At 56.8% G+C, this 11,741-nt stretch overlaps 1 protein-coding gene across 1 annotated transcript; it reads right to left on the bottom strand.

Moving 5' to 3' along the window:
• Positions 1-1,344: 1,344 nt before the first annotated feature.
• CST7 (cystatin F) lies at positions 1,345-9,825 on the bottom strand. The gene is made up of 4 exons (NM_001243310.2): positions 9,732-9,825; positions 3,081-3,253; positions 2,176-2,295; positions 1,345-1,566 (listed from the first exon to the last, which is right to left on the bottom strand). Exons 1-4 carry the CDS (start codon positions 9,799-9,801, stop codon positions 1,489-1,491), a joined length of 441 nt encoding a protein of 146 aa, NP_001230239.1. The 5' UTR covers positions 9,802-9,825; the 3' UTR covers positions 1,345-1,488.
• Positions 9,826-11,741: the final 1,916 nt, after the last annotated feature.

Raw genomic sequence — 11,741 nt, 5'->3', positions numbered from 1 at the left:
TAAACAAACAGGTAAAACTGGGTGGCAGTAGGGACTTCAGGCCATCAGGGTAGGTGATGCCATTATGGGGCAGAGGGGGAGCTTGGGCAGGGATGCAGGGATGGGGTGGAGGGGACAGCGTTCTCTGGCACCGCAGTTTTCAGGGGATACCTGGCCTTGGGCCCTGGTGCGTTTTGAACATGAGTGAGGACAGACCGGAGGGCAGAGCCTGGGCCACCTTCATGGGCTGCGTCACCCCATCTAAGCCCCATGGCCCTGAGAGCTGCGTTGGAGGCATCTGACCCTGATGCTGGACCTGCCGTCTGCCGTCTGCCGTCCTGCTCCTGTCTAGGGTCAGGCACAGGCTGGACTTGCTTATGTGTGTGTGTAAGGGCTACTCTCAGTGGCTCTAGGATCTCGAATGGATTAAATGTCACAGGGCCTTGTGGCCACACTGCCCCTGAATTAAGTGACCAGCAGGCGAGTGAAGGCAGCAGAGCTGGAGGCGACTGTGGAATTGTCGTTACTGTCTTAACTGGGTGGTTCACGCTGACCGTGTTGACAACAGCGCACTAAATTGTCATACGTTATTAAATGCAAATTTTCTTTTTCCTGTGAAATATTGTGTCCACTTTTTTTTTCTTTTTGTCTTTTTGCCATTTCTGGGGCCACTCCTGTGGCATATGGAGGTTCCCAGGCTAGGGGTTGAACCAGAGTTGTAGCCACCGGCTTACACCTCAGCCACAGCAATGCGGGATCCGAGCTGCATCTGCAACTTACACCACAGCTCACAGCAACGCCAGATCCTTAACCCACTGAGCAAGGCCAGGAATCAAACCTGCAACCTCATGGTTCCTAGTCAGATTCGTTAACCACTGTGCCACGACAGGAACTCCTATTGTGTCCATTTTAAAGGTGACAGCGTGTTTTGTGCTCATCTGTAGTTGGAAGAGGATGCCCCAGGCTCATGGGTGCAGGCATCTGGATCACGGCTTCCTGTGGGGCCCAGCCTTGCCCATGTCTCTCCCCACCTGCCTCCCTTTTCTGGGAGCCACCCTCCCCACCTGCCTGGCACGGCACCAAGCCCCAGCAGCAGAGAACCAGGGGGATGGCCCCACTCGCGACAGTCACAGGCCTTCACTCTCCTGCATGCCTGGACAGGCCCCCCTGCCCCCAGCGCTCACCTGCCTTCAGAGTCTCCCCTCAGCAGGTCAAGGACAGTCAGCTTTGAGGCATTCAGTTCTTTGTTTATTCCTGATGGTTCACTGAGAGGCCACAGTGTCTGCTCAGTGCTGGGCCAATTCAGACAGAGGATGAGTCCAGGCTTTGCTCACTGGCTGGGGTGGCAGGGCAGTGGGTGGGGACCCCCAGGGGTCATGGCATCAGAAGACTGAGTTCATGCAGCAGGGCCTCCTTCCCGCCCAGCCGTGTGGCACTTTGTGGCCCTTGCACTGCCCTCTGCTCTTGAGAGCCCAATGGGGCAGCAGGGATGCAGCTGGGAGGCAGGCGTCAGTGACATCGGAGAACAGAGACCTCAACGCTCTGGAGCCAGGGGACGACCCAGACTTCGGAGTAGCAGCTGAAGGTCTGTAACGAGGGGTGATGAGGGTCCCCCTTCAGGGAGGCTGCCTCCCCGCCAGGGCGTCCCCACCGCGCCATGCATGCCCGCCACGCCTTGGAGGTGGGTTCCCAAGGGGCTTTGTGTGTGCTCACATGTGCATGTCTGCACATGCGTGTGTGTGTGCGTGCCCACTGGTGTGCATGTTTGTGTGTACTCAGGAGTGTACGTGTCTGTGTGGGTGTCTACAGGTGTGTGTGTGTTTCCTTTACTGAGGAGTTTTCTCCTTGCCCTGACTTATTTTTTAAAAAGTCTCAAACGTACGGAAAAGTTGGAAGAATAACTCAACACCTGTATTTACAAATTATCAAATTTTGCCGCATTTGCTCTCCCCGTGTAATTTCCACCCCCCAAATCCGCAGTGTTTATCCCTGGAAATGTGTCTCTGGGAGCCAGGAGGGGTGGTTGGCTGGGAGTCCTGGGGGCTGTTCTTGCTTTCCCAGGGCGGTGGGGGTGGGGGTGTCTGGGACCTGGTGGTCAGGGAAGTGCTGAGGGTACTTCTCGAGGCAGTGGAGGTTGTTGGACGGGGTGGGGAATTGGGGTGGGGGCTCGCAGCCAGGAGGTGAGAGCTCGCTTACCCACTGCAGGCTGTGGTTGGTCTGGAAGCTGCAGTTGTCCAGGCTCGCGTGGTGGCCCAGCTTCTTGCAGGTGGTTCTGCTGATGTCCATGTCCAGCATAAACTTCAGGCCCTTCACTATCTGAGGGCAGAGGGCGGGGCTCGGTCACTAGGTTCAGGACGTGGCGATAGTCGGGGTGGGCTGTCCCCCCCCCCAGGCTTGGGCACACGTCCTGCAGGAGGTGGGGAGTGAAGACTCCCTCCCCATGGTCTGGACCCCAGAGCCCTGACGATGCCTGGGTCCGCCCGTGCAGACCACCCTCCGCCATCGTGACTCCCGTCTCAGAGTTTGCATTTGCCTCCATCCTGTGCCTGGAGGTGACCATTATGGTGAGTTAGCTGTGGGGTAGCATCGGGCACCACAGGTCCTCAGGCCGTGGGTCTTGCTCCCCAAGGGCAGCTCCGCAGTCAGTCAGCAGGCTGCAGGAGGCCCTGCTTTTAGCAAGTGACTGTCCCATCACTGTGTTCTTGGCACCAAGGATGAGCCAGGCCTGGCTGCCCATGGGGTCCACTGGGAGGGGGTTACTGAGAAATGTGGGGACCTCCCAGGGCCTGACGCTTGTGCAGGGAAGGGCAGTGTCTGGAGGAGCGTGGCCCAGAGTGCTTTGGGGCTGCAATGTGGCAGCCTGGCAGAGGCAGCTTGTTCCTGGGGGCCCATCGATGCCCCTGTGGTGGCTGCTCTGCCCTGCCCTCCTCCCCATGCACTGCGGCCTCTGCTCAGGAGGTGCATGGTCCAGTAACAGCCTTTGTGCCCGACTGGTGGCCCAGGATCCCACTGCCTGAGGGCCGTTTGTGGCTGTGGTCAGCCTTCAGGTAGACAGGCCTGTTGAGACCTGGCCGCCTCGGGCTGTCTGAGCCCAGACCCACCTGGACGAGGGCCTTGCTGACGTGCGACTCCTTGAATAGGAAGGCGTCATTGCTGCAGTTGTTGAAGCTCTCAGCGCTGTGTCTGGCTGCCCTGAGCACATCAGGGTCATTGGTCTCGATGGTCTTGGGGCATCCTGGCCTCACACCTGAGTCCAGGATCTGGGAACAAAAATCTGGGCGAGAAACAGAGCCAGACAAGAACATTGCTGTGGGTGTCATACCCCTGCCTCTGTGCTCCTCCCAGTGCGGCCCCCCGGCCCCTTTACCCCTCGCCTGGCCATCCATCCTCCCAACCTGTCCACACCTCGCCCCCCAGTGCGCCTGCGTGCGTCCCCAGGGCCACCTGTACACAAGTTGAGGGCCAGTGCCGTGGGTGGCACCGAGGTGGGTAGGATGTGGTCCATCCCTGCCCGCATGGCCACTTTCAGTACCCAGGTCATCCCCAGCAGGTCCAGAAGCCTGGGCACACCCCTAGGCCCAGAGCCTCTCTCAGGATGGGCCCTGTGTTCCAAGAAGTTGCCCCGGCCCTGAGGCCACCCTCTGGCTCCTACCCCTCAGTTTGTCCCAGCAAGTGGCTGTGGGGAAGTCCCTGAAGGCTGTCCTCCACTCCTGGGACTCGCCCGAGTCTGCCTGCTGCCAGGTCGCTGCAGCACCCATATGCCACCTCCTTGGGTGTTTGGGCAGCAGGAGGTGATGGCTTTTCTGGTTGGTGGCTGAGGGGTGTCTTGACTTCATTTGTTTCTTAATTTTGCTGCAGTGGTCACAACTACTTATTTTTGAAGTTTAAATAAATTCTTGGGGAGAGAGGATGGGAAGAGGTTATTTTGAGTTGCAGGCTTCTTCTCTCTTCTAAGGATTCCCCAGGTTTTCCTGAAACACTGATGTGTCAGAGGTGACACAGGGCTGATGTCCCTGGGGGTGTGATGACTGCTCTGCTTTCACTGAAGCGGATGTGTGTCTGTGCCTCATGTGTCAGGGCTACGTCCTGGCCAGGGCAGAGAGGGGCACCTGTGGTGCCGTCACTGGGGGTAGGGTCAGCACACGGTGGCCAGGTGGAGCCCCAAGAAGTGGATGAGCTTCCAGCAGAGGGAAGGGTCTGTGCTGCTGGGTCTTCTCCTCACAGGAACCTTGCTGGGACTGCAGACCCAGTGCTGGGTGTGGGCCCCACCACCTGAGGAAAGAAATCTTGACTTGTGCGAGGAAAACAGCGGCAGGAGGGCAGCTGAATGTGGAGGCTTCATTCCTTGGGGGCTGGACTGGGTGTCCCACTGGGTACAAGGACTCCTGGTCACGGGGCCTGATTTCCTTGAGCTGGGGTAGGGATTAGGGCCGGTGGGCTGGCTGGGCCGGGACCCAGGGCTGTGTGCTGGGAGCCTTGGCCAGGATCGGTCAAGCTGCTGGAGCACCTTGGAGGGCCGGCCTGTATGCAGCTCACAGCAGAGCATGAGACGAGGTGGATGCCCAGCTCAGCGCTCAATGGGGAGATCCTGCTGGCCTGTCAGTGATCCCGTCACATAAAGCGAGGGTCCTGGAGACCAGTTCCACTGCTGTGCGAAGCCTCCTTGGGACTGGATGTCTGATGTGGTGCTGGGCATGTGAGACGCCCACCAGGTGCGAGAAGCAGGCTGGCTGAGGCCAGCCACATGCAGTCTGGCTGAGGGGTGGGGTCTCCGGCCTGTGGCTGCAACCATGGAGGGTGCTGGCAGTGGGCAGAGAAGGCCTAGACTTAGTGTGGGTCCAGGTAGGTTCTGCATAGTGTGACCTGCCAGCCTCTTCGTGAGTGGGGCTGCTGCTGGCTGGGTCAGGACAGGGTGGCTTTGCGAGGCTCCTTCGACAGGGATGGCTTGTGCCACCTGGGAGGACGCTGGTGGGTTTTTGGAGTCTCTGAAACTGCCTTGAGATAACTCGGCCCTTGCGTGGTGGTCCATGGATGCTGGGCTGGGCTGTGATGCGGGCTGTGGACATGGCACTGGGTTGGTCAGCTGGGTGGGCTCCTGGCCTGCTGCTGAGGACGGGGAGTCCTGTGTCATCTTCAGTCTGGAAAACCGTCCGATTTCTGCTGTCAGCGTCGTCTGAACAACAGCGGGGAAGGACCGCCTGGTGGGCCTCCTGTGCGTTTGTGGATCTATAACCATGGCTATTTTTTTCTTTTTACAAATTAACGTATATTGCTTTTTCTGATTATAAGCTTACCCATTTGGTAGGAAACTTGAAAGATACAGAAGATCTAAAAAAAAATAGCACTCACTCTCAGTGTCTCAAGGGAACCACTGTTACCTGTTTTTTCTTTTTCTTTTTTTTGTCTTTTTTTTAGGGCCGTGCCCATGGCATATGGAAATTCTCAGGTCGAATTGGAGTTGCAGCTGCTGGCCTACACCACAGCCACAGTAACTCGGTATCCAAGCCTCATCTGCAACTTACACCACAGCTCATGGCAGCACTGGATACTTAACCCACTGCTCAAGGCCAGGAATCAAACCTGCATCCTCATGGATACTCACTGGGTTTGTTACCGCTGAGCTGTGATGGGAATGCCCACTGTTACCCAGTTTTTATTAAAAAAATTTTCTTTTTATCTTTATGGCTGCACCTGCAGCATGTGGAAGTTCCCAGGCTAGGGGTCGAATCAGAACTGCAGCTGCCCACCTCCACCACAGCCACAGCAACGCCAGATGTGAGCTGCATCTGCGACCTACACCACAGCTCACGGTAATGCCAGACCCTTAACCTGCCAAGTGGGGCGAGGGAATTGAACCTGCATCTTCATGGATACTATTCAGGTTTGTTACCACTGAGCCACAGTGGGAACTCCCACCTGCTTTTTAAAGAAAATGTGTTCAATTTCATTTTGCTCGAATTTAGCAGGATTATAATAATGAAGTGAAACTAGGTGAGGCTGAACCTCTACTGACTGTGCCCTCCACACAGGCTCAGTTCCTAAGCCATTTCTATCAAGTTACAGAGTTTATAAGAAATATGAGTTGGTTTGTTTTTATTTCACATCATTTTCCTAAAACGTAGGCTTCAATTCAGTGAGGCTTCATCAACATAGTTGTCCAAATAAACAATAAAACCCTATTTTCCATTTTAAAAAGTTGAAAAGACAAACTTATTTTCAGAGTGACCCTTCAAGAGATGTCAGCAGGAGAGGTTGGTGCAGAATAAGCCCAAAGAAGGGCTCAGGGCCCAGCAGGAGCCCCTCCCCTCCCCCACACCGAGTGACCTTGTGCCTCTGTTGGTGGGTGGGGGCTGTGGTCCTTCTTCTACTGGGAAGAAAAGGCCTGGAAAAGGCCTGCAGGTTTAAATCTAGCTCCAGCCGACTCTAAAACCATGCTCTTTTTCTCCCAAGTGTTTATCGGGGGTTGTGGGCAACTCTGGGGGCTCAGAGATGGGGGAGGATCTAGGAGGGAAGGACAGTGACAGTGACACTTGACTTGGCAGAGGGGGCTCCAGGAGGGGGGCGAGGGGATGAGTTAGTGTGGAGATGGACGTGGGTGGAGAGAGCAGAACAAGGGCAGATCTGACTGCTGGGGTGGGGGCGGAGGAGGGGCCATGACTCACACTGGTATATGGAAGTTTCCAGGCTAGGGGTCAAATGAGAGCTGCAGCTGCCGGCCTACACCACAGCCACAGTCACAGAGGATCTTTAACCCACTGAGCGAGGCCAGGGAGTGAACCCACATCCTCATGGATACTTAGTCGGATTCGTTGTCCCTGAGCCACAATGGAAACTCCCCAGCTGGTCTTGAAAACTGACTCAGATGGCAAGAGATGGGGAACCCAGGACTTGGGAAGATTAGGGTGTCTGTGGTGCAACCCCCTCAACTAACAATATCAGTACTGTGCAAGGCTTGAAGGGAGGAGGGCAGAGGCCCAGCCCCCAGGTCCAGTGTAGACTCCCTGTGGTGAAGACAGAGCCCTGGGACCCAGAACCCTGCCAGATCCTGACCATCCGCCCACCTGGGAGTAGTTGGGACTTGGCTTCAGAACCAGCAGGCCTGGGCATCCTGAAGGCCTCTGGGCGCCCCTTCTGTGAAGTCACCCCTAGCCCCTTCAACACCTGTCTCCTCTCCTGCTGATCAGAGTGGGAAACAGAGCTTCCAGGACACGTTCTGATGTTTCTTGCTGAAAAGTGACTCCCTATCCATTATCAGTGATCCCATGTCCAGCCCCTGTCCTGCCTGTCCGCACACCTGTTCGTTCCCACAGCCGCTTCTTCACCACCGACTCGCCCATTGACTTGGGAGGCCGGGCTCTGTGTGCCCTGGCCCAGGGGTGCTAGCTTCCCTCTGCCAGCATGTGGACACTTCACAGGAATGTCTGTGGGTTCACATTAGATCCACGGTTGAGCTGGTGACACAGGAGCTTGGGGACACTGTTAGCAGAAGTATGGGCTGTAGCAAGTTAACTGTTTCAGTTCCTGTTGTAGCTCAGCGGTAATGAACTCAACTAGTATCCACTAGGCCGTGGGTTCGATACCTGGCCCCACTTAGTGGGTTAAGGATCTGGCGTTGCTGTAGCTGTGGCATAGGCTGGCAGCTACAGCTCCAATTCAACCCCTAGCCTGGGAACTTCATATGCTGCGGGTGTGGCCCTTAAAAGACCAAAAAAAAAAAAAAAAAAAAAAAAAAAAAGTTAAGGGTTTCTCTGCAGGTTTAGGAGGGTGTGGTCTGCCCTTGAGTTGCCACCAGACATGGTACAGTTCCTAGAAGTGGACAGCTTCCTAACGAGTTGCCGGGAAAGCTCCAGGAGCAGGTTTTGGTGGATGCCTCTCAGTGTGCTTTTCTAAAAAGCTGGGAGAGTTGGGATGCACGCTGGCAGAAGGGCACTAGGGTCCTGGCCGGTGTCCCTGTGCTGAGCTGGAGGCACTAGGCCCTGTGGAGAGTCCTGGCCCTGCCTGCATGGCCCCTCCCTGATGGCTGTGGGAGCTCAGGGCCAGCTGGGGGCCCCCACTCTCTTCCTCTTTCAGGAGAGTTATGTGTGGCTGGGAGGTGGGGGGATCTGAGGGGGAAACAGGGTTCCCAGGAACAGAATGGTGACGTCCTTGCTGGAGGCCCCATGTCCCCGGTGGTTTACTTGGCAGGGAGTGGCAGCTGCTTCTGCGCCAGCATCAAAGAGCCCTTGTTGTGGGCAGGGTCCTGGCGCTCAGACCAGGAGGCAGTGCCCAGGGCCTGGTGTAGTGAGTAGTAGTAGTAGTAGTGAGTAGCCCATCATTTCGAGGGCACATGTGTCCCCTGGCACGAACAGAATGCTGGTTCATCCTGGCCTTAACCCACTGGGACATGCCCCGAGTCTGCATCCCAGCTCTGTCTCTCAGTGGCTGTGCCATCTCGGTGAAACTGCTTGGCCTCTCTGAGCCTCCTCATCTGTGTAACAGGGTGATGATGGCACTGGCTCCACAAAGAACGTGCATTAGTGTCATGATCATCAAAGATCAAATAGGCAGAATGGCTGCAGTGGGAGCTTTGGGGTCAAATGGGTCCATGCTGGGAAAAGTCTCCAAATGCAGAGGGGGGTCAGTGGCCCCCATGCCAAGACCTCCCCTGTGGTCAGTGGTCGCTGGACGCTCCCAGCTCCTGCCTTTGGTGACCGATGGTGCTGGACCCAGGTCGTGCCCAGGTGGCCTGTGGTGGGAAGATGGGCCGTGCGAGCCTGGCTGGGGGGCTTCCTGGTCAGGTTGAGGAAGAAGGGCTTTCCATTTTCAACCGAAGGCAAAGGCTGAAGAAATCGATGTAGCAATTTCCTAGGTTCTGATGGGCAGGGACGGAGGCTGCTTGGGCCCCACATGCAGGTCAGTGCGGTTTAGCACCAGGGGTGGATAGGCCAGGTGGTGACACAGCGGCCCCTATTCCCTGCCCCCAAGGAAGGCTCTGGAACCCGCTCTCAAGAGGAGGGCGGAGGTGGGGGCAGACTTGGGCCCAGCAGAGCTGCTGTCTCTGCTTGACCACCGGACGGGCCTCCAAGCCACTTGTGCCACAGACAAGGCCCGAGGCTGGGTCACCTACCCTCGGTGTCCCAGGTCACTGGTCCTGCCTCAGCGCTCCCCACCTATAGCCTGTGGCCAGGCTCCAGCCCCCTTTGACAAGGGAGTAAGATAGATACCAACTGCCGCTTGGCCCCTCCCCCTTCCGCTGGTCACTTCAGTGCCAGGCACCAGCTTCCTAGTGCATGTGAGGGCAGGTCCTCATGGGCTGTGTGACCGGGCAAGTCACCTAACCTCTCTGTGCCTCATTTCCTGGCCCACAGGTGGCAGCTTCCTTCCTCCCCCAGCCCCAACCCCCAGCGCCAGCCTGGTGGGAAAGATGAAGGCTTAGGATCCCCGTGAGCCAAGTGACAGGACAGCAGCGGAGGCAGGAAGGATGCGCCATCAAATAGAATCGGCCTGACCGCTACCCTGTGTTCTGTAGCTGCGGAGGGGCCACAGGGGTCCCTCCCTCTGCTGCTGCTGGATGGTTCTCAGGACCCCCACAGGCCCCAAGAATAGCAGGGGGCAGAAGATATTTCCCTGGTCCCCAGGTCCCCAGACTCCCCCAAGGCTGCTCCCCACAAAGGCAGCTGTTGTGGGGTCCCATGGAACCTAATGTGCCTCAGGAATGGGGGAGGGTTGGGGGCAAGCTCACGGCGCCCAGGCAGCGGGAGACCCCCTCTTACCTTGTGAAGGGCCCCCGGTGGCAACCAGGACCAGGGTGCAGACGGCCAGCAGCACCCCGGCAGGACGCATGGCTGTGCCCAGGGCGGTGTGTGCTGGGCGCGAGGTGGTGGGGGAGCCCCGCCCGACGAACCGCCTGCCAAGGGGGTGGGGGATAGTGGTTTTTTGTTGAGTCGTTTTGGCCAGAAGCTCTTCACCTCCACATCCCTTGGCTACAAAGTAAACCGCTTCCTTTGTAAAAGTTTCCAAACAGCAATTATTTGCAGGGCAGGAGGAAGAGGTGAGAGCTATGAGCAAACCCTGCGATTTTCTACCCTTAGAACACATGGAAGAGACATTATAGCAGAAAAATGAGCAGGGATTTTAGGAAGCACAAGTACTGGGGGTTCCTTCTCTAAAAGGTGAAAAGGGTGAGCTCCCTAGGCCCAGATTCTGGGGTCCGAGTGGCCCCCTGCAGGAGATTGTCTTGGTGGTATGAACGGGTGGTGATAGTGAGAGGGTGTGTTGACAGCACTTAACTGTATGCCGGGCACTTTTCTCGCTGTTTCTTTAATCCCCCACCATCGTGTAGGGAATTACAACATTGTGTGAGTCCAGGAAACTAAGGCACAAGGGGATGAGAAGTTGTGCGGAGCTCTGCAGAGCTGTGGCCCAGGCCCAGCACTGTGGCCATGGTCATACCCACCGTCACCACCTCCACCCCGCCACCCCCCAGCCTCCCAGGCCCAGGGCCCTGAACCTGGAGCAGTCTGTGCCAGCCACACAGGCACTGGCCTGCTTGCAGATGCCAGCTTGGCCATGGGGACTCTGAGGGTGGCCCAAGTGTGCTGACACATCATCTAGCAGGACTGTCAGCAAAGGCAACGTGGAGCCTTGCAGAGCAGCATGTGGGACCTCTGGAGGAGCCTGGGTGTGTGTGTATGACTCGTATGCATCTAAACAATGTACAGAAGAAACATGAGCTCCAGTTGCCCCGGCAGAGGATTATCCGATGGGCTTCTGACCCTTGTGTTCTGCGTGTGCTTTTTCTTTTCTTTCTTTCTTTTTTTTGGTCTTTTTGCCTTTTCTAGAGATGCTCCTGCGGCATGTGGAGATTCCCAGGCTAGGGGTCCAATCGGAGCTGTAGCCACCGGCCTGCACCAGAGCCGCGTCTGCAACCTACACCACAGCTCACAGCAACGCCGGATCGTTAACCCACTGAGCAAGGGCAGGGACCGAACCCGCAACCTCATGGTTCCTAGTTGGATTCGTTAACCACTGCGCCACGACGGGAACTCCTATATTCCCTTTCTTATATTATCTTCCTCTTCAGATCGCATAAATCTTTTGCCTTTTACTTTATTTTCTAAAATCCATGGTGGTGGTGGTCTGAATGGTGGGGCAAAACACCCTCTTCTGGGCTGGGTGGCGAGCAGACTTTGTCCACACGGTGGCGCCACGACCCAAGAAAAAAACTGGTCCCGTCTGACTTTTCCCAGGCTGGTGGCCCCCCTGCTCCATTCCCCACATTTGCAGTGATGGCGATGGATTTCAGCTGCCCTCTGCCCTCTCTGGGGAAGAGTGGTTCTTAGGGGGGTCATGGCGGGGGTGGGAGAGACTCTGCAAATCTTCCAGCTGGGCCTTGTCCTAGAGGATCTTGGTGCTGGTGGGGGTGGAGTTCCCGCACCAGCTGCTGCCCGCATGTGGGCACAGCCACTCCACAAAGTCTGGGATGCCCCTCTCCTGGAAGATCCACAGGCCAGGGCTGGAATGACCTAAGATGTTGGTGCATGTCTGGACTTGATCTGGCTGCTGGCTGGGCCTCAGTGGGGCGTCGGCATGATGGCTGGTCCTCAGAATAACTGTCCCCTGGAGCTGGTCCCCAGAATGACTGTCCCCTGGAGTGGCAGGTGGAAACTGCATCATCTGGTATGACTTAGCCTTCAAGGTCACACAGTTTTACTTCTGCCAAAACCACAGACCTAGGAAGTCAAGCAGCCCCCACCTTTCAGGGGACAGAGTATGCGGGAAGG

Source organism: Sus scrofa, chromosome 17 (genome assembly GCF_054392235.1).
Source record: "Sus scrofa isolate SSC_HxYL_T2T_F1_AM1 chromosome 17, Sscrofa_HxYL_maternal_Yorkshire_Landrace_v2.0, whole genome shotgun sequence".
Lineage (NCBI taxonomy): Eukaryota > Metazoa > Chordata > Mammalia > Artiodactyla > Suidae > Sus > Sus scrofa.
The sequence above is the reverse complement of the archived record's forward strand: the minus strand, read 5'-3'. Positions and strand labels throughout refer to the sequence as shown.

Coding starts and splice junctions, on each gene's coding strand:
- CST7 (NM_001243310.2), bottom strand. CDS start 9,801: ATGCGTCCTGCCGGGGTGCTGCTGGCCGTCTGCACCCTGGTCCTGGTT. Junction 3,254..9,731: donor CACCGGGGGCCCTTCACAAG/GTAAGAGGGGGT, acceptor TTTCTCGCCCAG/ATTTTTGTTCCCAGATCCTG. Junction 1,567..2,175: donor CCAACCACAGCCTGCAGTGG/GTAAGCGAGCTC, acceptor CCCTCGTTACAG/ACCTTCAGCTGCTACTCCGA.